Source organism: Ursus maritimus, unplaced genomic scaffold (assembly GCF_017311325.1).
Source record: "Ursus maritimus isolate PB19 unplaced genomic scaffold, ASM1731132v1 scaffold_9, whole genome shotgun sequence".
NCBI classification, from domain to species: domain Eukaryota; kingdom Metazoa; phylum Chordata; class Mammalia; order Carnivora; family Ursidae; genus Ursus; species Ursus maritimus.
The window spans coordinates 33,217,290-33,243,013 of NW_024427107.1; the positions used below are offsets into that span (position 1 = coordinate 33,217,290).

Genomic DNA, 25,724 nt, shown 5'->3' on the forward strand with positions numbered 1-25,724 from the left:
TTCAAATAGATCATTCTTATTCTTCTAACTGCTACATAATTATTTCATATGAATATACATAATTTAGTCATCAGTCCTCTTAGGTGCTCAGTAATTTTCACTTGTCCCAATAATGCTGGGGAATATGTTTACAAATATCACTTGGCATATATATAGGAATATTTTTCTAGTGTAGATAATTATTTTAATAGAAACTGCCAAATTTCTTTAAAGGGTACTTGACTAATTTGCATATCCTTCATCCTTCCATATCCTTGTGTAACACTTAGATAATCTCCAATTTTTTTGTGTGTTTCTTTTTAAATGTGTGTTACAAATATTTCCTCTGGTCCATTCCTTGGCCATTAACTTTGTTAGGGTTCAGGAGCTTTGTCATTTGCACAGTTACATTACGAATATTTTTCTTCATGACATTCGTATTTTGCATCTTGATTAGTAGACTTTGTCCGTTTTAGACTTATAAACATATCTGCTCATGTTTTCTCCCAATTCTTTAATAGTTTTGAATTTTTATTTAACTCTTTAATCCACCTAGAGTTCACTTTTGTGTGTATTATAATTTAAATAGTTTCCTTTTTCTTCCTAAATGAATAGCCATAGACACAAAATCATTTACTGAATAGTTAATACTTTTTCTCTCTGATGTGAAGTGCTACCTTTATCATTTACTAAACTTCAGTGTCTATATTGTCTGTTTCTGAGCTTTACTATGTTCAATAGATCAATTGTTCCATTTTTGTGTAAACACCAGACAGTTATAATCACTATAACGTAAGAAGATGCTTTACTACATGGAGATAAAATTCCCCTTAATTTTTAAAAAATAACTTCTTCATATTCTTGTGTGCTTTAATATCCAGATTAATTTTATATTTAGCCTGACAAATTCTATAACATTTCTTGTTGACATTTTTATTTATATTACTTTGAATTTATAGCTATTTGTCACATTTTTATAATATATAATTCTTTAACAAAATGTAAAAAGCAGCAATATCGAAATGATTTCAAGGAAAGAGAAAAATTCCTTTGCAGTCTTGAAAAACAGTATAGTTTTGATTTATGTATGAGGTAATGAGGAATCTTAAATGAAAGGAAGGATGAGATGAAAGACTTGCTGTTAAAAAAGCTTGTGCTAATTGCTTCAGAAGCTTCCTAAAGGAAAGGTTAGGTTAGGATTAGGGTTATGAAAGAGATAGTCTCACATATGGTGAACAGTTAAATGATGATGGGAATCTGGCGGTGAGGGGATGAGAACCTGGTAGGATAGTACCAAGGGGTATGCAGCGGAAAGGACAAATGTGAACTACTTCCGAGGAAGAAATGGGCTATAATTGCACCCTTCTCTGCTAATTAAGGCTCTGAGGCATTACAGTGAAGTATCTTGGCTTCTTTATCCTTGGGTCTCCACTCAGGACAGAAGGCCTTGAAGACCAGAAAAGGTTATTCCTATGCTTTATTTCATTTGTGTATCTTTGATATGCCTGATTTGTGTTCAGGGACATTGCAGCATTACAGTCCAATTTTTTTTTTTTTTTAAGAGGGAGCACACAAGCAGGGGGAAGGGCAGAGAGAGAGGAAGAGAAAGAATCTTAAGCAGACTCCACACCCAGCACAGAGCCCCACACGGGGCTCGATCTCACAACCTGGAGATTATGACCTGAGCTGAAATCAAGAGTCAGAAGCTTACCCAAATGAGCCACTCAGATGCCCCCCAATCCAGTATTTTCTGATTGTCACTTTGAGCTGTTGCCTGGGGTTTTATATATAGTTAATCTTTTGACTGACTTTAATACATTTACACAACAGCCTGATTAATTTAAAAGGTAAAACCAGTCTGTATAGTCCCCATCGCTGTATTAAAGTCACGAAAACATAAAAATTAAATCTGTAAATTTTATTTTGCAGAATAAATGGAATCTTCCAGGGTTATAGGTACTGGGCTCTTAAGAAGATGTATTTTCTAAATGATGCTCATTATTATTTTCATCATCATCGTAGCTCTTAGCTTTTGTGGGGTAGTTACCGTGGTCCAGGCACTTTGTTAAGGGCTGTGTACACATTATCCTAGTTGATCCACTCTTCCAAGGAATATCTTCCCAGGAGATAGACACTACTAATATTCCCACTTTACAGATAAAGAAACTGAGATGAACAAAACTTAAATAACCTGTTCAAGGGCAGGCTTAGTGCTAAGTGAGTGTGTTGAACACAGCAAAGTCCTGAGGCTAAACTTTTAATGATTATCCTAAATGGCTAAATCACCAACATCTTTGCCTAGACTCTGAGATCTTTAAGAAGTTGCTACTTACCGCTCACCTTTTTTGTTACTTCTTTGAGAACCTATTTTCTTTTCCTAGTCATATATTTAGATGTATTGAGGTCACATATTTGTGTTCAGAGCTTTTATTTAAATGAAAGAGAAAAGTGAGTCATTGGATTTTGGATGCTTCTTTGACTCGAGTGTTCTAATTTTGCTTGTTCTCCCTGGAAATCTGCAAACATCCTGAATGTCTGTGTGACTGAAGCTGCTGAAGTTAGACAGAAACATCCTTACATCACTTCCCATTCTTCACTGGAAGGCTGGTCACTTAATGCTGCTGCAAACGCCATTCACTGCCGTCCTCCGTTCGCACCTAACATCTGGTCACCAAAGATAAAATTTGTCATTCTTCCGCTGTTTTGAAGCTAGCTTATTTTCCGTGCATTTGAGGTTTGAACAACAGTTACTGAAAGCCAGTTTCTCCCCTGCATACATGAAGACGGCCGTATTTGGAGGAAGTGGACCCCCAGCAAGTGATTTCTGGCTTTGAGTGGGTGGTATTTGATGAATTATAAGCTTCGAGTTCAACTTGGAGACAGTTGCAATCCACGATGGACCCAGAGATGCCGTTGGTGTTCACTGTACTTGATAACGCCTGAGAGCTGTCTAAGGGGTTCAGCTGCATTTATCTAACTCCCTGGTGACAAAAGAACAAACTGTTTCTCAATTTGCCTTGATAGTCTAACTGTAACTGTAGGCAGATCTGGGAAGAAAATGGTCTGGGCTTACATACAAGTAGGTTTGAATAAGATAAAATGAAGACATTACTGCTGTTGACATTCTCACTTTCTTTTGGAGCAAATTTCTGACCGTATTGGCTTCAGGAAGAAAGCTCCTACAAACCATCTGCGCTAAGAGACCATTCAGACTCTCAGAGTGGAATGCCAAGCAGCCATACTCCACTCCGAGGTAGAACTACTGCAGAAAAAAAAAAAGAGAAAAAAAAAAAGAACTACTGCAGAAAAACCCCGAGGTTCTCTGTTTACAAGAGGGTGGGAAAGTTGTGAAGTGCTCTGCTGATTGGACGCATGGTTCTGCTTCCACGAGCTCTGATGTCTGCTTCTCCCTCCGGGGTTATTTGCCGCAGGAGCAGGGAGACTCTAGGGACTGTCCTGCTACCCAGGCAGTGTTTGCTTCCCAAGGCATTTATCCCACAGGTAAGGACGGACTTATTTCACTCATTTGGAGGGCAGCCTTTCTTTGGATCTGCGCCCAAGAATCTTTCTAAAAAGCAGAAGGGCTTAAAGTTCAGCAAGCAGGATGAAAAACTAGCGCAACCCCTTCCACAAATTTTTGCACCCATTTTAGATATTTTCCTTCTTTCAATGGGGGGGGGGCGTGGAGAGAATTTAAAGCCATATTGGAAACATGGTTTGAAAATTTAAAGTAAATACTATGCTAACATTGGAAGCAAATTGGGGCCAGAAACCAATCTAAGTGGACCATTTGTTGTGGGAGAGTATGCCTTCTCCTGAGCACGCATGAGGCGGGCTCACATTCGAAATCAGAATGGAATGAAATAGATGACAAATACTGATTCCTCGCATCGAGATCAGAAGTATATTGGTAGTTGTCTATTACTAGAACTGAATTCCACAGCATCATATGTTCCAAGTCATCCTGAACACAATTACTAGGAGAGGCTGAAATACTCACATAGGATGAAAAAGAAACACATAATCCCCTATTTTAATTCATTTTTCAACTGACAGAGTCCCATATCTGAAAGTTGATTTATATTAATTCATAATTCAGGAATGTGTGGTTTCCGCCACATTTCCAATCAGCCCCACCAGAACAAAAACATTTTGAAAATAGCAAAGCACAAAGCATAAACCAAGGACTCAAGCCCCAGTTTCAGCCCTCTATGGTATCCCATAATATATGCACAGTTTTCTCACTTTCCTCCTGTGACTGTGAGATAAGATGTCTCCATTTTTTTGCTTTTTTGCTTCTTCTTTCAGGCAGCAGGATAAAACTTCTCAGAATCAACTTTTTTTTTTTTTTTAGGTCTGTTGTCAGTGTTTGAAATGCTGATGCTATTACAAAGATCTGGGATCATTATTTTTCATGATAGAATAATACATGGCAGTAGTAAAGAAAAGAAAGCAGAATAAAGGTTGTATTTCCCCTTCAGTGTTTCATGACCTGATAGCTAGGCCTCCTTGACTTCTTATTTTTAGTTTCCAACTACCAATGCTAGAAGGCGCATTCTCATTCCGTCAAGAAGTTGGCAGTCTCCGAGGCTAAGCCTGCTCTTGCATCCTGCTCTCAGCGCTGTGGCAGCTGGTATTCTCCAAGGACAACCCCAACATTATCTCCCATCCCAAACTCTCCTCGAGGACCTAGCGACTCCCCCTTCAATCCTGAACATGGGCAGGCTGGTGACGTACTTGTAAGCACCAGAAGGTAGCAGGAGCGATGCGGTGTCACTTCTCAGCCTATGTCACCTTGTGAACTGGAATATTCATGCCAGAGTCCTGAGCGGCCCTGCGAGGAGCCAGCTGCCCCAGGGCAGTCATGCTAGGAGGAGGCCCAATTTAACCCACACAGAAAGATCACCCAACAAGTCCTGGGATGACACGAAGACAGCCAGTGGCTCCAGTCCCAGCTTGTCCTATCCTCCGCACCTGCATGAGCACCCAGAGTTGGAACCACCCAGCCAAGCCCTTCTTCCCAAACAGTTGGCCCACAGAAATGGTAGAGATAAGAAATATTTCTGTCCTAAGCTACTAAGTTTTGGGGTGACTTGTTACAAGGAAGAATAACGAAAACATAGAGACTAAGAAGAAAGTAAATTACAGGGGCGCCTGGGTGGCTCAGTCGTTAAGTGTCTGCCTTCGGCTCAGGGCGTGATCCCAGGGTCCTGGAATCGAGCCCCGCATCGGGCTCCCTGATTTGCTGAGAGCCTGCTTCTTCCTTTCCCACTCCCCTTCCTTGTGTTCCCTCTCTCGCTGGCTATCTCTCTCCCTGTTAAATAAATAAATAAAATCTTTAAAAAAAAAAGTAAATTACAAATCAAAGTAGTAGTTCAGCTTCAGAAATTCATCAGCAGAATTTCTGGAGCAGGTCTATCGGAATATAGCCACTCTGGTAAGTTCTACCATTTCTCATTAATATGTTGAAAACTCTAGATCCCCGTTGGCATAGAGATTGAAACGTTTGAATCACAAATCTTGTTTTCTTCTGTCTGTGACAAACTATCCCAATTGAAATTGCAAATGAGTCAAACCCAGAAAGAAAATGGTTATATGACAAATACATTAGAGTCACTTTGAATCACCCCAAATTCTCCTTGAGTACTTACCTCTTGTCTAGTAGGTAAGTTAGCTCCCCTATTTTTTTCTTTTTTCTTTTTCTTTTTTTCTCCTTTTTTTTTTAGAGGGAGAGAGTGAGAGAGAGAGAGAGAGAGAGAGAGAAGGAGCAGAAGGAGAGGAATAGAGAGAATCTTAAGCAAGCTCCACCCCAGCTCAGAGCCTGACCTCACAACCCTGAGATCATGACCTGAGCCAAAATTAAGAATTGGACGCTTAACTGTCTGAGCCACCCAGGCGCCCCTCTCCCCATTTTCAAAGTGGGTAAATAACAGAATGACCTCCTACTGTGTTTCCAAGATTTTATGCTTCTCCACGGGAGGGAGAGTTATGATTAAGAGATGAAATGGTCTAGGAGACAACATTTTAATCATCTTCCCTGAAAGAGCTGCGTCTCTCATTTGGCTGTCTTCACTGGTGCTTCCGATGAGGCTGCTTTGTAAAGAGAAGGTTCCTCCACATTTCTCTTATACTGGTGCTGCTCGCTTTGTCTCATGAGCGATGAAGAGAGAGGAGCTCTGTCTTTTCCAGTACTCTGCTGGTCCCCACAGCACCTACCACAGCTCTGCACGCAGGAAGCACTTGGAGAATGTGATGCCTAAATAGGAGTATTTCAAAGAATTAGACATCCAGCAAGCTCTTTACAAATGTCTATGAGATAATAATAAAGGCCTTGATTATAATAATAATATCTAATATTTATTGAGTACTGACTAGTTATCAAGCACCGCACAAAATATTTTAAAGCATTATCTCATTTAATCTTCATAATATTCACTTAACTGACATAAAAATGGCTCTGGAGTGTGTGTGTGTGTGTGTGTGTGTGCGCACGTGTGCGTGTATGTGTGTGTATCCTGGGGCCCTCAGACTCTTGGCTGTAGCTATTTGATTTTCTTTGTGGCTTCATGAAGTACTGCAGGCATGGGAAGAGAATTGTTTTTTTCTATAGAAATGGATGGCAGCCATGGGAGGATGAGGAAAGCAGAAACTGACGCAGCAGGAATTGCTATGAGCGTCAGGTCCATCTAAGCTAGAGTCTGCGTCAGTCACACGGATGGAAGCGAACAGGGGGATAAGATGTTACCTCCTTGGAAAATCTTCCCTGAAAATCCAGTCTAAAAGATTCTTTGTCCCTCCAGCCTCATAGCCCTTGCCTCCTGCCCCTTATAAGTCTTACACACACACACACGCATATACGCACAAGCTCGCACACAGGCACACTCACGCTGGCACACGATGTACTATTTGTTTATCATTGATCTTGCAGGACTAGATTGCATGACTCTTGAGGTCAGAAATAGCAGGGAAGCTTCTGTGTCCCCAGAGACTAGAAGAGAGGCTGGCACAGAGTAGGTGTTCAATGAATATTTGTTGAATAAGTTAGGTGAATAATAACAGACTTTAAGAAGAATTGAAAAGGGGTAGTTGGATGAAAGATTTTGGTGAAAGGAAAGGAGAAAACCATCTGCTTCCAGGGCTGAGACAGGCTCTTGGCTGAACGCACGAGATGAAAGCTGCCGTGGCTTCCCACCCTCTGTCCCAAAGTTAATAAGATCGAGCAAAGCAGCAGACACATGATGGGACATGATGTTTCTAATCACACAAGAAGCCTCATTTTTAAAATACCTTTGGCCAGGTCCATTTTCCTTCTCATGTTTATAGCATTGGTAGACATTATACATTTTTAGTAACCACTTAATTTGTTTTTGTTTGTTTGTTTTTAGTGACGAGCTCCCACCAGCATTCGTATCACGTAGGTACCAGAATCCAGAGACCAAAACGATATCCAATGCTCTTTAGGTTACTTATCCGATGCCTCTAAGATAACAGGTCAGATTATTCCTGTCCTCCTGCATTTCACAAACACCCACTACATAGACACGATCTGTGTCAGGCACGAGCAGGAAAACAAAGATGGCTCAGATATAGACCCAGTCCTCAGAAACCAGTATGGACCCCCAGCAGAAACCAGTATGGACCCCCAGCAGGCTGCACCATTTTCCACGAACACTTGTACCATGTTTCTTTTCTGTAGAAGCAAGTGACAGTTTACATTAAGTCACCGAGTTTATTTTCACTGATCTCACCAGCTGCAGAGCAGCTTTCGTGATCTTCTTTAATGTCATGGAAAATTTCCTGTGGGCTGTGTTGTCCTGTCTCTTTCTTTCTTAAAGCAGAAAGTAAGAGGGGAAAAAAAAGTGTTAGGACATCTGGTTTATGTGCCTCTGGGAAAGGACTGAATTCTTGATACTTTTTGTTCCTTTTATTGCTGCCTTTACCACCATGATTTGGAATATCAGTCATTTCAACAAATATCCAGATTACAAGGTTTTTATTTTCTTTTTGATTTTCTGACTTTATGAAGACGTTTTTATAATCCCACCTATCAGATGCATTCACTCTTCATACATTCATTCATTCAACAAATATGTCTTGAGTTACTAGTACAGGCCAAATATTACCCTACTCTCAAGGAGCCCATCACCTTGAGGGAAGATAGACAGGCAAACCCACAATTTTAGTACAATCAGAAATGTGATTTAACGAGATATGTGTAAGCCTGGGCCAGGACGAGTCACGGAGGGGGCAAAAGAAAGGAGCCTAAGCCTGCTGAGAGAATCAGGAAAAGATTCATAACAGAGCTAACCATCAGGCTGCAGGATGAAGAACAGGTAAGAAGCAAGAAAAGCAAGGTGTGTGTGTGTGTGTTGGGGCTCGGGGAGATGTTCCAGGGTCAAAAAAGTTCAGAGACGTGGAAATGCAACACAGATGCAGTATAGTTAGAGTGTAAAGTAAACGTGATAAGTAGCAGAAGAAACTAGAGAGGAAAATAAGAGTCTACTCATGGAAAGGCCTTGCATGTCATTAAAAGGAGTTGAGATATTTAACCCAGAGGGAATGTGAAAGCATGAGAAATTTCTGAGCAAGAGAATGATGGAATCAAATCTTGTTTTGGAAAGACGGCATCATGAGGATTGAGTTTCTGGTAATGGAGGAGCGGTGTGGGGAAGCCAAAGAAAGCCGGAGAGATAAAAGTAGGTAGGCTGTGGAGATAACATAGGTAGGAAATGATGCTGTTCTTATCAAAACAGATTCAATTTTGACTCTCGATTAGTTGAAATCAGATGGTCAGTATGAAATAATGAACAGAAAAAAACTGGAATCAACAAATTTAACAAGTACTTATTTAGAACATATTACCTGCCAAATGATGTGAGTTGCCAGGGAAAGAGAGATGAGTAATACAGGGTCCTCTTCTTAAGAAAGCTCCAAGTCTGGGGCGCCTGGGTGGCTCAGTCGGTTGAGCATCAGCTCTTTTGATTTTGGCTTAGGTCATTATCTCGGGTTGTGAGACAGAGCCTGTGTTAGGCTCCACACTGAGCGTGGAGCCTGCTTAGGATTCTCTCTCCCTCTCCCTCTCCCCACCTCCAATCTCCCCCTTTCGTGGCTGCACATTCTCTCTCTCTCTCTAAAAAAAGAAAGGAAGCTCCAAGTCTGAGAAGTGAGACAAATCAAGTCAGCCTTAGTATACAATGAGATAAGAGCCCCACTGAAGCATGGAAGGCTCTGGGAACAAAGAAGCTTTAGTAAGCCAATGATAGAAGATTTACATTCTCTGATTATCACAAACACTAACTTCATAAGGGCTGGAATGTTTTTTTAAATACCCACTACATGCCAAATTCTGTGGGTGTGCTTTATGTACCCAATCTCCATAAATGGAAAATACTAAAAATTACTTTTAAACTGTCTGTCTCTTTTCCCTCCAAAAGATCTTAACTACTCCAACAATATTCTAATTAATTACGTGGTGGCTTATTTGGAGTACGTTCGTTTCTGTTTGACTAAGCAATCTTACTTTTGCAATTCCCAGTTCTCCCCCTCAGCTATGATTATCCAAAACACACAATTACATTAATGAAAAAAAAAAGACATTAAAGATAACCTTTTACAAAGGTACGCATTTGGACTGCTAATTACAGCACCTAATTTATTATTACTTCCATTAATGATGGATTTAGCCCTTACTTAACAAGATCTTAAGAAAACATTAACAGATTGCAAATCTTGTCCCTACTTTTGTACTCTACTTAATAGCTCAGCTGAATAGTAAGCACCGGCTGGTGGTTTTACAGGCCCGGGAGCCTGAGGTCACTCGGAGTAGCATGTGCAATCGATGTAGCTGACAGCACCATGCTAGTGGTCCTTCCACAGACTGGTTAGTACTGGGAAGCTGGATGCACTCCTCAAGGACGCACCTTGGCTTTCCCTGTGTACTTACAGTGCGTGCTACGTGGTGGTTGGGAAGACACATGGTCCTACGGATGCTATATGTTTGGGTGGAGGTAAATCTAAGTTAACAGACTATCTCAAATCATCTCTGAGACCCTTAGACAACAGATGTCTGTGACAGCACCTTTTCTCAGTCAAAATATTTTTGTCTTATAGTTACACACAACTTTATTCAATTCAAAGAAACAGGTTTCTATGAGCTTCAAAGGCTATATGGTCTGAGGACCGTGCTCCATGTACTATCCGTACAAGCTGCTTTCATGACATCCATCATTTTCCCAACTAAACTACAAGTTCCTTAAAGGCGGAAACCATGTCTTATATTTATTCTGCAAATCCCAATATGCTGCACATGAAATGTGGACAAAATAATTCTACATTTGGCTCTGCTGCTTGCCATCTGTGTATCTTAAGTAAACTTCCTTTCTGCTCCAAGCTTCAGTTTGCTCATGTATAAAAGAGTGAATAATATCTTTTGACCATTACTTAGGTAATAAATTTAAACAATGTTCTGTGGGGGCGCCTGGGTGGCACAGCAGTTAAGCATCTGCCTTCGGCTCAGGGCGTGATCCCAGCGTTGTGGGATCGAGCCCCACATCAGGCTCCTCCGCTATGAGCCTGCTTCTTCCTCTCCCACTCCCCCTGCTTGTGTTCCCTCTCTCGCTGGCTGTCTCTATCTCTGTCAAATAAATAAATAAAATCTTTTAAAAAAATGTTCTGTAAAACTACATAAATTACCAAATATAATCCAAAGTAAATTAATAATATGTATTTTACCAAGCATAGGAAAATAATCTTGCCATTGATGATTACAAACCATCAGTGAAGACACCCCCCCCCATGTCTTATATGGCAAATCTCTTAGACAAGGAATTTCTGAAAGGGGGAAAAATTCATTTACGTGACTTGTGCAGTGATCTCACATGTGGCAAAGATCCTACATGTTCTTTTACAATGATCATGGCAATGCTACCAATATCCCCAGAGATTATAGTGCTGAGGAAATCTATGATGCTTACCAAGAAAATAATATATCAAAATATATAGGCGAAAAGAGATTTAAAAATGAAAAAACTATGAAATTAATATATTCATAGCAATGGTTATCTACAAAATAAATTCCTGTTTTTAAAATCACATCAGTGGAGGGGCACCTGGGTGGCTCAATTTGTTAAGCGTCTGCCTCTGGCTCCGGTCATGACCCTAGGGTCCTGGGATGGAGTCCCATGTCAGGCTCCTTGCTCAGCGGGAAGCCTGCTTCTCCCTGTGCCTGCTATTCCCACTGCTTGTTCTCTCTCTCTCTCCCTCTGACAAATAAATAAAATCTTTTTTAAAAAATCATATCATTAGAGTGAAAAGAATTGTAAACCTTGCGGTCTCTCTGGTACGTTCATTTGGTTTCCGTGCATTTTAGTGGTACATTTCTTTTTTGTTTTTTTAAAACTTGGGGGGATCTAAAACTCTATTAAAAATAAGTGATGTTTTTGAGAGAGCTTAGATCAAGTTGGAGATACTAAGTCCAAAACCCCTCGTTAGAGTGTATGAAGTACCTTCTTTACAGGCTTCCTCTCACTCTCTTTACATACGAAGTCAATGAAATATGCAGTAGAAATTAAAAAGAAGTCGTCCAGACCTTAGAAGGTAAGGCAGCCAGTAGGTTTATTCGCATCAATATATCATCTATATCCTTTAGGATTCAAAGTTCCACAGCCGCATGTCTTCCATTTAACCAACTCTAAGCAAGACAGCTCACTATCTCATCTAATTTAGTGTTCAACTGGGGCTGACCACTTCCCGCCACCACCCCAAATGAGAGCATACCATAGTGAGGAGTGAGGTGGGTGGGAGGAAATGATCCTACATGGGCATACCCTAAGGAACATTTTACAAAAAGTTCACAGGAATAGTCCTTTATGGACCTATCTTTCCCAGACTTGGTAACTTGAGGATTTTTTTTTTCTCTTTTATTTTATTTTTTTATTTAAATTCAATTAATTAACATACAATGTATTATTTGTTTCAGGGGTACAGGTCTGTGATTCATCAGTCTTACATAATACCCAGTGCTCATTACAACACATACCCTCCCCAATGTCATCACCCAGTTACCCCATCCCCCCACAATCCAGCCCCCCCTCCCCCCCGCAATCCAGCAACCCTCAGTTTGTTTCCTATGATTAAGAGTACTAGAGGAGTTTCTTAGGATTTGTCTGCTAGGTGTTTCCTTGACTAGCCACTGTTTGTGTTGATTGGTCTGTTTATTTTCTTAGTAATGTTTTCCTTATGCAAATAATTTTCAACTATCATTGTTGTTTTTTATTAACCCTAACCAATGATATTATGGAAGTGTGATAATGGCCATAGTGTGCCTATCACCTGGCTTATTTTCCAGCACTGTAGAGATCAATCTTTTCCATTTTGGAGGCCCTGGGTGACCCACTTGGTGAATGGCCACAAAAGTTATAGTGTGTGGTCCCAAGAGATTGTAAGTAAAAGATAGTCTTGCTGTTTTTATTCAGGTCACAGAGTTCACCGCTTATATTTCCTTAGAAAAGAGGGCATTTTCAACACAGCCAGATTATGCCAAATGATATACATAGGTTCTTGGAACACTAGTTTTCATTTATAAACTAAACTTAATTGTTCAAGATTTGAGATACCAAGGTGGCTCTAAAAGGCATCTAAAAAGTCTTTTTTCCTTATCTTCTATCTACAACACCCAGGTACTTGATGCCAAACTATTGCCAACTCTGAAACCACATGTTAATCCTTTTTTCTGAAAAATTAGTTTTCCCCAAGTTTTAAAGAGAACTACAGAGGCTTAATATTGATCACTTTTGCTGAAAATAAAGCATCATATTCTGATATAAAATGACCAACACGATATAAACAAATGTTCTTTATATTTTTGATTAAGGATTGATTTCTTTCTAGGAGTAAAACTCTTGTAAAATAAATGAATAACCATTTACGCATCCATTAATGTACCCTAAAAACTTTACTGGATACTATCCATGTTCTGTACTAAACAGGTTATCCAGCACAACTCCACCTGGAGCATGTCTTGACCCATTTATGAACAGATGGAAGTGAGACTGATGATTAAGTAGGTAGAGGTTGGCTCCACCAGACCTTTCGAGATACTGAATGCAAAAATGGGTTGACTGTAAATATCAGAAGTCTTCAGAGAGAAGAAAGGCAGGTGGCTCTTTGATCTCCTATCTCTTTTCTACTCATCTACTACATTTCACATCCCTTCCCTAGTCCACATTGCTTAGAAAGCTGCTGTAAGGGGCACCTAGGTGGCTCAGTTGTTAAGTGTCTGCCTTCAGCTCAGGTCATGATCCCAGGGTCCTGGATCGAGCCCCCTGTGGAGCCCCGTCTGGAGCCCCTTGTGGAGCCCCCTGCTCAGTGGGAAGCCTGCTTCTCCCTCTCCCACTCCCCCTGCTTGTGTTCCCTCTCACTGTCTCTCTCTCTGTGTCAAATAAATAAATAAAATCTTTAAAAAAAAAAAAAAAGGAAGAAAGAAAGAAAGCCATTTAAAAAAAAAGAAAAGTAAGCAAGAAAGCAAAAGTCACCCTAGATACCTGTATTTGGCAATTGGCTGATAATCTTAAGACTATAGGACCAATGTTACAATAAAATAGTGAGTGGCAACAGTTGCCTATAAAATACAGCAGAGTGAATGTAATCAACATGAAGCCAAACTTGGTTTTGCAGGTTACCAAAAAAGAATGGTGTGTCTTCACAGAGGATCCTACACTTCGATACCACTAGAAGAGGAAGAGACGTGCCTCTCCCCCAGTGACCATGCTGTTTCTCGTCTATGCAGTGTTGGCGCCCCCTTCCAGCACAGGACCGAAAATGGCAGCCCAGGAGAAGGGAGCAAACCCTGTAAGTACTCTGGTTTTATCTAAGCGTGGAAATAAGCATCACGGATAACAGGGCTGTTTCATGAACATATTTATTTCCTCCCCGTGTTTGTAATTATTGGGTCATTTTCAATTTTGATTTTAATCCGAAAACCTAAACCTAGTCCAAAATGAAATGAAAATGACAACTGGGTATTTTTAGGGTTTAACAGCTAAGAGTTGATCAAATATATTTACTCAAGGAAAAAAATTAGAGAAATAACTCTTCATATGGTGAAACATAACCAATCAATCTAGAAGTATCGTTACTACTTACAGTCTCATCAGCATCATTTCCTCACAAACAGGATCTGCAATAACTTGTGAAAGATAGGTCATGTAGTAGTACTCCCTTGCACAATACTTAATTCCAACCACCGCCACACCTATGTAAATGATGCTTCATTCTCCTTCCTCCTGCAGCAAATATAATGTTGTCATGTACCCTTAATGTGGAAACAGAACATAAATCTAGTTTAGAACTAAAACACAGGGCGTCTCTGTATATATGTGCGTTTGTGAGCACAAGCACCCGTATTATTCTTTTTTTATTTAGATGTAATAGACCTGTCTGCAAAGAGCTTTGGTGAATTACTTTTTCATTTTGCAGAAGTGAAAGTTCAAAAAGAGTAAGTGACTTCCCTTTAGTTTTAACATTTATTCTCAAGAAATTCCCAAGAATTTTTGGTCCTATTCATTGAACAACCCTGAATTGTACAATACCATAATTTTGGTTGGTCACATGGTTGCTAGAAAGTGGTTAACTGGCTATCGATGACCACTTTTATTACAGACTAATTGAAGACAATTAGGAAGAAATAACTATTTTCAGATCGTAGTAGATTCCAGAAAACACATATTACAATTAGAGGAAGCAGTTGTTTGCTGTATTAGAATTTGTTCCTCAATATCTTTTTCAAAATGCCAACTCTGGTTACGATTACAGTATATAGTTTCCTGAGAAAAAACTCTCAGGCAGCTTTTGACTATTATTCAAATCTTCTCTAACTCAGATTAAGTAACTATTAATGTTCGTTCTGAAAGGAAAAAGGATCTAGAAGAAAACAGGCTCCCACAATTAGAAAGCCACGGTGTCAGGCATTACTATCTTCACAGCGTCCAAATTCCACATTTATCTTTCTCTGCTGAATTTTTCTTCTTTTTGCTTTGGGCTAATTCCTCTCAAGAGATTTGGGGTGTTTGCATAATCCACACACCATCTAGTGGTAATAGATGGAAAAATCCACCTAGAAAAATAAAACATGAGAGCTCTCTAGAAAGTGAACAATTGACAAAGTACAGTACTTCCTCTTTGAAATTATACTTCGTAAGATATGCCTTTCTTATAAAGAATTAATTCTTTTGTGATAATTATTTTTGATAACTTTTGAACTATGCTTATCACGTGGATTACTTATGGCAAGGGGAAGGAGTACTTCTGGAGAAATTCTTTGGAGACAATTCCTATTGTGTTTTTGGTCGGCTAGCAATCACTTCTCATTCACACCCTGACCAGAGCAAGAGTAGTTCAGGGATTAAGTGCTCAGAATAAGGACTCAAATGAGCTGGGATCAAATTTCTGGCTCTGCTTTCTATTATCTGAATGACCTTTGCCAAAATTAACTAACCTTTCTGGCCTCCTGTAAATGTTTCCTGTAAAACAGAGGCAAAATTTAAAAAACACATGCTAAGCACTTACAAAAATGCTGAATGCATATTAACTACTCAATAAATGTTTGATATTATTATTAAGCAAATCAGAAAAATGTATAACGTTTGCATATTTACCCAGTTCCTCAATCAAGCCAATAAAAAATGCTAAAGCTTTTTCCCCCCACTAATACCATAGTCCTAATGTTAACGATGATTGGCTGCTCTCATAGGAATTTCAAAGGCTCAATAATCACTCCAGCTCACTTAGTAACTCAATAGCAACGCATCCTTCAGACAATGGATGTGGTGGGGTGCCAGTGAAATGGAATTTCTCTCTCAGTGGAGATGGGCCCAAAACATGCTCCTCTTCCAGTATTTTAATGGATATTGGCCCATTCTTGATTTTTTACTAAACTGTTTTTCTGCTTTCTGTTGGCTGTTTTTAAACCAGTCCACTATTCCATTATTACACAATAAACAAGGGAGTGATATTAAAATACATTCTAATTTATTTTATTATTCTGGCTGCATGAGAAGTCAGAGAGGGGGAAATATCCATCACCGTTGAAAGCACTGTATGTTGAACAAGACTCTATGGGAAAGAAACATATGGTAGATGAGTTTTGATCGATAGAAGGGAAGAACAGAACGCAGGTGCTGCTAAAAGCATTGAGCCCATGACAGATGTCCCAGGGGAAGGTGCCCAGGTAATGATGAGGCCACATGTGAGTACTGACTCCTCGGGTGTGAAAGACCTTGACATCTGTTCACTATATTCTGCCTCAGCCTGAGGCTGGCCATAGATAAATTGCTTCTAAAACACATTCTCCATGTCTATGGCTCTACCATCAACTACAAACGAAACTGGCAACTGGCCTTTTGATTTATTTGACAAACACTTACTGAACATCTGCTTCACAATCATCAGTAAGTGGCATCTTCATACATAGAGCGCTGAATCACTATTAAGTCAATGACTGCCTTTCTGCGCTTGGCTTTCTTAATGTTAAAACAAGGTCTGCCCATTGAAACATTTATTCAACAAATATTTTTGAATATCTGTTATGTAGCAACTGCATGTGTGTCCGACTTGTTGGGATTCAGTGACCGGGACGGGCAGAGCACCCGCTCTCAAGAAGCTTACATTCTGCGGGGAGACATACATTAACACGTAAAATAAGTAAACAAGAACAAAAGATTGTGATTGCGGATACTTTGAGTTGTGTGGTCAGGAACTAACTCTTTCTGAGGAATTTAAATTTAATCTAAGATTGGAACGACAGAGGCCAGTCATATAAACATCAGTCATATAAACATCTTTCTAGCAGAAGGAAGGGCCGGTGAAAAAGATAGAAACAAGGTTGGTATGTTGAAGAGACAAATTTCTCCAACTGAAAATTTTCTCCATTTCTCTTGCCAGATTTTCTACTTGTTCTTCATGAGAAGAGATTATTTGCAGCTAGTAGTTTCTGACAACTTGGGTAATTTCCTGCTGTAGTCTGAATATGCCACTAAAAAGAGTTGAAGTAGGTCTTTCTCAATATTGCTCTGTACTCAAAAAAATAGCCTAGAAAAAGCATACGGTTTCTTTACTCAGCTGATGGGGGTTTAGCAATTTCCTGTTGCTATGCTAGACACTTTATACACATGACCTCATTGGTCCTCACATACTGTCTTGATAAGGAAAGAAATATTATCTCTATTTTATAGATGAGTAAACTAAGACACACAGCTATTAAGTGGTAAAGCTGAGATTCAAATTCAGATTTCTCTGGGGCTTCCTTAAAATATATAGAAGCAGGGAAGCCATGGGTCCTGTCTCTGGGTTCAGTACAGGTGAAAGGTCAGCGGGGATCTCCAGCTATGCACCAGTGAGCAGCGCGAGCGCACACACACACACACACACACAACTCCAGCAACCTAAACTGTCCCTATTCTTTTTTAATTTAAATTCAGTTAGCCCTATTTTTGATAGGTGCTATTCCAACATGATGGCAAGGGACACTAGCATTGCTATAGAGAGAGCAGTTGTTTTGCCTAGAAAATTGAGGGCTCAGAAGTTAAGGAAAATGTATGAAAAAAAGATGAAAATGTTTTAGGATGTAAAAAATAAGCAAAGAAAATGATCACTTAGATTTGGTATTTAGTAGGAAATAGCAATTCTGTCTTTTTAAAGCCAAGTATAATCTCTCAAGAAGTTTGTCATCTAAATGCAGAATAAATTAAGTATAGGGAACTGTCTTTGTTCACGTAAGGAATTGTCTGAGAATGGATTTACATGTTGGAAGAGGTCGCTGAGAAAATCCAGAGTACAACAAAGCATTGAATGATGCCCATAAATAGAGATCTTTATCTTATCAGTACAGAATGGTTCCTAGGCTAAATTTTGCTGAAATTTTTAAAACGAACGTGCCATTTTGTATGCAGCTGGATCTAGAATACCAAGTGTATTGTGGACACAGGAGTAGTTCTTTGAATAAAGGAAGCATCCAAATGTCCTCGGAGACTGAAATAAGAGCAATTTAAAAGAAAAAATCATACCATGGCAAACAGTTTCTTCTATTATTTGTTAAATATAAACTGATAGAAGTTTTTAAATTATCATAACTACCACCTCCTCTTTGATGTGAACCCCTTGATAAATTTATAGAGAGCTGGAAGACTGTATTGTATCACCAATCTCCAGATTAAAGCCTGTCAGTAACGATACATACTAATTCACTGCAGGGCTTCACCATACCTGTGTAATCAAGCAGGCAATCCATGGATCACTGCCCTATGTTATGCAACAATCACATCTTCTTCAAAGGAGAAATTATAATGGGACATGGCATTGCCACTTTTATAATTGCTCCTTTGAACCATGACTTACTAAAACCACAAAGCTTCTTCCATAGATAGCAAATCCCTTCCTGTATAAACTACCAATTTTGTTAGCTTTGGAAGAGTTCTCTTTCTCCAAATTAGAAATGCTTGATAATGTTGACTTAAATATCATTAACACTTAAATAATTTTGTTTATACTCTATTCATCAGATATATACTGCGTGGTTATATACAGAAACCATGTAAATGATAAACTATTCAAATGTATATATTTATGTATCTTCAGGAAATATTGGATATTGAATTAAGGAACAAGAGGTTTCTATTTTTTAAGAAAAGAACACTACAAGTAGATGCTCTTAGAAAATAAATAAATATATACATGTATATTATAGCAGAAGAATATTCAATGAAAGGACTTAAAGATAAACCTAAAGAACACCAATAGAGAGGTCAAATATCTATAATTGAAGTTCCTGAAAGAAGAAAGAAGGCAGATGAAAAGAAATTATAAAAGGCATAAGTCAAGAACACTTCCCAGAACTGAAGAACTTGAAATCCAGATTAACAGACTTACAGAGTACACAATGTAATGATCAACCCCCAAAAATGATGTAGACAGGGATCATTGTCATGAAATTTCACAACACCAGGAATGAAGAGAAGATCCCAAAACCTTTGGAGAAAACAAAAAAGTCATCTATCAAGGATTAGATATAAGAATAATATTGTAGTCCTAGGACAACACTAAAAACTAGGGACAACACTAAAAATATGGGGCAACCTGATCACGTTCTTTGTGAAAAGGATTTTCAGTCTTGTACTCCATATCCAATCCAGCTACTAATCAAGAACGATGGTAGAATAAACACCTTTTTAGACATCCAAGGTCTTTCAGATTTCACCAAGGTATTTGGAACTCCAGTTCTGTAAGTTTCCTTGGGAGTTCCTGGAGCATATTCTCCACCAAATTCAGGGAACCTACCAAGAAAGAGGAAGACACAATATCCCAAAGGAAGAGAAGGAGATCTAACATGGAAGAACATCCAAGGGAATGCCCTTGATGACAGAAAAAAAGTTTCAGGGTAATAGCTTTAGAGTAGGCCAAGAAAGCAACCAGAATAGACTAGAACAGAATGACTGGAAGAATTGTCCAGAAGAAAACAAATAATAAAGAAAGATGGAGGTGATAGATTTTCTGATATATTTGTGAGGAAAAGTTCATTAAGAAACAGCTGGGGGATTGAGTAGAACAAATACACAGAACAAAGTAGATAGAAAACTAAGCAAATAAAAAAAGAATAATAATTACTCAGGAGGAAGTCAGAAAGTTGTACAAGAATAGAAATGTAATCACAACACATTGTGTGAAAGAAATTAAATGATCATAATAATGTAACCAGTGAATATCGATTTAACCCAAAATTATGATATAGCTATTAATGGACAGGGAATGACATAAGAGAGCAAAATCCTCTCATCTATGTAGAAGAATTCCATAGATATTGCTCAGTCTTTACACACCATATTCCAGGAAAAGGGAGAGCTTCTTGGAGAAAGGTCTGATGTCAGGTCTGGTGTAAAAAATGTACAGGGTGAGCCTGGGACACCTTGTCATACCCGAAAGCAGAGGTGTTATCAAAGACTACTGAGAGGTGGCTATAGAGGTCCAATGTGATATTCTTCCTGCGTTTGTTGTGTTTGAAATTATTCATTATAAAAAGTAAAAATGAATAAATCAACATAAAAGTGAAAAAAATGGCTTGGGTAGTAGGATTGGGGGAAGTAAAGGGAACTTTACTTTTCTAGTAAATGAACTTCACTACTGTTTGAATCTTTTACAATAGAAATGTAAATTTGTGTGTTCCTCATGCAATTTTTAATTAATTTTAACTTCAGGTTCAAATTTAGAAGGAACAATGGTATAAGCGTATTACTGAGCAGTGTGGAGTTAAATACCATTAAGACTAGTAAAGGTGGAAAATGTTGGCCAATGGGCAGTACATCTAAGGTATGCAGGGGTGAGCAGGGAAGTGCTGTTCTGTTATTTGTAAGCCCTGGTATTACATAGCTCTTATAGTATATGCACATTTACTTCAATAAAAACAAATTCCAAAAATATTGTTATTTTTAAAAATGATGGGCTTTAGGGTCATAAAGAGCTCTTCATTTGTCTTTATTCTTTATTCTGAACTCACACACACACACACAATTAATTCATGTCAGTCTAAATATTTATCTATCTGAAAGTTTTACCATCTATACTAGAAAATCAACTGCATTTGGAGTGGCTCTGATGAATCCAGTGGACTAACACTACCTTCTTTTCTTTGGCCACCTTCACTGCAGAGCCTGGAAGAGCCCACTTTAGCAGAACTCTTTACAGTTAGAATAGTCATGTGACTCATTTCTGACCAATGAAACCATAATGATAGTAAGAGGACGTTGGCTTTTGATAAGCTTTTTACTCTCTTCTCTTCCCACCTTCAGTGAACAGGGGGACATTCACAGGAGTAGACATCTTGAGACCACTGAGTCATGCTAACAGGCTAAAAGCGGAAGAAAAAGTGAACCTGGATATTTGATATCAGATTTGAGGAGACAAACATGTTTTTAACCCATACAGTGAAGCTTTAGGCTTCTTTTGTGTTTACTGTCAGAGTTTATTTACTTATTTATTTTTTACATGTACCAAGGAAACATGAAAATACAAATCTTTTATAAAAATTTAAAAGAATTGGGGCCCCTGGGTGGCCCAGTCAATTGAGTGACTGACTCTTGATTTCAGCTCAGGTCATAATCTCAGGGTCCTGGGATTAAGCCCTGCCTTGAGCTCCCTACTCAGTGGGGAGTGCTTGAGAATTCTCTCTCTCCCTCTTCATCTGTCTCTTCCCCAGCTCTCTCTCTCTGTCTCAAATAAATGAATAAATCTCTAAAAAAAACTTTTTTTTATAGAATGCCAAATAAATCCTCACAAAACACCCCTTTTAAAAAATAATGCCACCTTTTCCCCAAAGATGTTAAGTGTGGTAAAGGGTGTGCCACAATCTAATTTCTCCTCACTAAAAGGAACACAGGAAACAGAGAAGAGACTGGTTATATAAATTAAATATGTATTAACTGAATTCTTGGTTGGAATACGGTATATCTGAACCAACAGCGTTTTGGTTTTTGTGGGGTTTTTTTCAGTTATGTGTACTGTATCGTATACTCATAAAACTGTTTATTGTTGGCTTACCTTTATTTTACTTACCATAAACTATACCATAAGCCAAGTGAGAGCACAGGCTCTTTGACTCAGGAGGCACAGAGTCCAGATTGTTGCTGACTCATATCTCTGTGACCTTAGACAAGCTACCTGATCACCTCAATCCTCAGCTCCCACGTCTATGAAATGGGGATAATGATAATATCAGCTTCATCGGGTTGTGGGAGGGTAAAGGAGCTAATAAACACACGTGCCTGGTGTAAAATTTGGGTTCTGCCAATGTTAGCTACTATTGTAATCACTACGACTTTACTTACAAGCACGTAGCATTTACTGTGTGCCAGGCACTGCTCTAGTGCTTGGCAAATACTAATTTACTCATTCCTCCTGAAACGTGGTGGTTATTACTGTTGTTATTATTGTTGTTGTCTCAATTTTATATTTGAGGACACAGAGGAATTTAGGAGCAATTACAGCAGCACACAGCTCAAAGGTGGCAGAGATAGAATCTGGAAAACAAAAGCCCAGCCCCAGAATGGGTGCCATGAGCCTCTGCTCTGTTTGCCCCCCATCCTTTCCCTTTCCCTTCCCTCCTCTCTGTTCTTCTCTAACAGTTCCTAGCAAATGATAAGCATTCAAGAAATACTTGTTAAATTGCATTTGTACACAAAAGAAACAGACATGGAGGTAACTGTGAAAGATCTTGAAGGCTTTTCCATCACCCTTACTTAAAATATGAATTTTGACTTAAAACAATAATATTTCTGTTTATTTAACTGAATATCGGTTGTCTGTGTTATAAAAGAAAGTTGAGCTTGAATAAACTATAAAATATTAAGATGATTGAGCGTTTTCAATCATCTTCCTTATCTCTTCACAGCAAGCAAACAAGTCTCTAGATGCCTAACGCAGGGAGACTCGCCAATAGCCTTCATTTGTAAGAGTGAAGAAGATACACATTTTGTAGGCTAAGGTATGAAGTAGAAGAAAATGTCCTGAGGTAATTCGTTTTCACTGGGGTTTGAAATTTAACATATTAACCCGGAATTTATTTGCAACTATTTCATCACCTCTGACCAATGACCTGCTAAAGATAGAGGCTGGTTCTGCTTTCAACAACCGGAAATCTAGTGTTCCCCACGTGACTCTTCATATGAGCATATGGGATGCGCAGTCTGCACTTGCCAAACCCTTTTCTGGACATCACCACCTAGAATTTGACATTGTCGTGTTGCATGTGGAACTGCTAAGCAGATTCTGTTTGCTTGTGATGTATGCCGTCTCTGAACCAGGAACTACTGAAAAATGGACCTCACGCATACATGAAGTCTCCCCTAGCTGACTCCATCGGGCTCTCGTTGCCTGTAAAATAAACATGACAGAAATGAACAGGAGGATTCGAAAAGGCATGTGTGCTGGTGGGATGGTATTAGCCACAGGTAAAAAGCGAAAGATGGGAAGCCAAAATCTTACTGATCATATCACTCTAACAAAGCCCCCTAAAAAGATGCTGTAGACTTTTTTTTCCCTTCATTTGTTAACTGAGCTAAGGTCACTCTTGAAGATACAAGCTTGCATGGGATAGCACTTCATTCAGCCTTAGCCTACTCCTCTGAAGAAATCCAGAGGGGCAGATGTGTCAATAAAATTAAATGCAGAAGACAAAAATAAAGATATGGTGTGTCTTGACTATGTTTTCCTTACAATACTCTAAAAATTAATTGTTAAATGATTATTTGAAGAGGTAGAGAATCAGCAAATCTGGGCAAATTATTTAACTTCTCCGAGATTCGTATTTCATGACACACATACTTTGCATTTAACTATACTAAATTATTTGCAGTTTCTCAAAGGAGTCACATTTGTTAAACATTTCTATTTATATCTATTGCGTGACTCGTAGTAGGCTCTTGGTGGTTATTTGTTTTTAGAGGTGAAGGAAAATCCACCATAGTAAATAATTGAGAAAAAGAGGAACACAGCTGCTCATTTGCTATTTTCTGCCTCTGTCTCTCATTACACAATTAGTTATGCTTGTATGAATGTACAAGCCCTGGGAAAATAAATCATTTCCAAGAATTTATTAGAGTTAGAGACTTTGCTTTGACAGAGGTCAAAGAGTTCTAGCAATGTCTTGGATGTTAATACAGTTTACCTTTACTTTGTTTCTGGGTGGATTTAATTTTTACAATGAAAATGAAATATATAGAGAAAATGCAGGAAATGGCCTGAAATAGACCAAACTAAAAAGTAAGTTATCAGGGGAAGAGTAGCACTTATTTTAACATTTTGTTTTCATTTGTTTATGTGTCTGTCCCTTCTACCAAATGGTAAGCTTCTTGAGAGAAGGAACTATAAGCCACTTATCTTTATATCCAAGGATGATACTCCAAATATTTAACAACCAGTATAGGAGAGGCTCTGACCAATCAGAATACAGATGCTGACTGTAAACTATCAATATGACCATATTGTGTGCTGGTTAAATATTACACCTATTCTATTCCCAGTGCCCAGCATAGTGCCTGGGAAAATGCCGGAGGCTAAATAAATGTTTGGCGAATGTGCAGATCAAGGAAAGAATAAGTGCCTAAATGCCACACCCAGATCATGCCACCAAAACCCCATTCTTCCAGGATTGTCCTACTATCCCTCTTAGAATCTCCTTTGAACTCAATGGCCTTGCACCATGTAGAGAAGAGCTGCAGGTATCATGGAAGCCATGTGACCTAAATTGCCCTGGAACTATTAGCAATGGGTTCAGTTAGCCCAGGGCTTTGTGATAGTCAACCGTGAGTCCTATTGAGAACATAATCTCAGTAATACACATAGAAAGCACATCAAAGCTCCCTGTGCAATGAGGATCATGGTTCCAGAACATAGGCTGATTGTCTCAGTGCTTTCCATATAGCCACACCTAATTTGGACACAGAAATAACTGATTTATAAGAGGTTTCTAATAGTTATCTTATGTTAAAATAAAATTTTATTGTAAATATTTTTTATCTTCCCATTCTTATTTTCGATAGGCATTCTTTTATGGTTTTTTTATAAGACTGTAGAAAAGTATTAAAAATTAGCATCAAAATTTGTAAAAAGATACTCTTTCCTACTAAATCAATTTGAAAAACAAATCTTAACCCTCATATCTGTTCATTAATCATCAACAAAACATCAAGTAGTTATTGAATCCTTTAAGGGAAGTTGTATCTGGAAGCCTCCCAGAATTCTTAAGAGATGTGTGTAGCTTTGCTGAGGAAATGCAGACCCTTCCATACCTCTCAAAAAGTCAAAGAATTGCCATGGGCTGTCAGACCCATCTCACTGTCCAGACACAGTGGAGAATAAGCATATAGCGTAACCTGTTCAATTACTCTCTATCTAGGCATTTTTGAATGATGGGCAATAGCGTAACCTGTTCAATTACTCTCTATCTAGGCATTTTTGAATAATGGGCAGAGTAACACAAGCATGGGAGAAGCAGACGGGGCTGACAGATTGCAGTGGCTGTGCCTATGGAAGATCTTCAAACGTTCCCCGCAGGTGTCCTAGACCTGACTATTTGTCCCGGGCTTACATCTGCAGCTCTCCTGCCAAGCATTGAAGCTCTTACATAAATGTTGAATAAATATAATTTTGGTTGAAGTTAAGCATGGTTAGTTTCTGTGGATTGCACTGAAGAACTGTAACTATGTTTGACATAAGGTCCTGGATTTACAAACAGGTGTGTGGTGCTACACTTGTCATCAGTGACTAAACAACCTTAGTTGAAGAGAAAGAGAACATGAGTGAGAGTACAAGCAGGAGGCAGAAAATGAGCACATGTGGGGTGGAAACATAAGGTGAGAATCCGAGTGAAGTTGGTAGTCAGGAGGCTGGGATAGGGAATCCTCCTCTTCACCATCTTCACTCCTTGGCTTTGTTAAATTCATTGATGGACAGCATTGACTGTCATGTGTCCACAGAGGCTGGATCATGGAGACAGAAGAAGAGAAAGTATGGCTGTCATGCTCAGAGGATGTCCTGTCTAGTTGGGGAGGTGTGTGTCATACACTAAAAATGAGAAAGTCATACCAAAGAGGACATGGCTCAGTGTTAGACTTGGTGACGATAACTTCAAGCCCTATAGGTCTTCCAAGAAGAGAGAAGGGACAGTGGTAAGATCAGATATTAGAGGGAACCTGGGGCATCAT

At 38.9% G+C, this 25,724-nt stretch overlaps 1 protein-coding gene across 1 annotated transcript in view; it reads left to right on the forward strand.

The window, feature by feature from the left end:
• The window catches only part of LOC121101657, a 48,526-nt gene extending 23,351 nt beyond the window's left edge, over positions 1-25,175 (forward strand). The window contains exons 3-5 of the mRNA XM_040625589.1: positions 3,237-3,480; positions 13,654-13,827; positions 24,970-25,175. Of these exons, the coding sequence (XP_040481523.1) occupies positions 3,237-3,480; positions 13,654-13,827; positions 24,970-24,983 (432 nt within the window). The 3' untranslated portion in view covers positions 24,984-25,175. The remainder of the gene's footprint in view (positions 1-3,236; positions 3,481-13,653; positions 13,828-24,969) is intronic.
• The last annotated feature ends 549 nt before the right edge of the window (positions 25,176-25,724 follow it).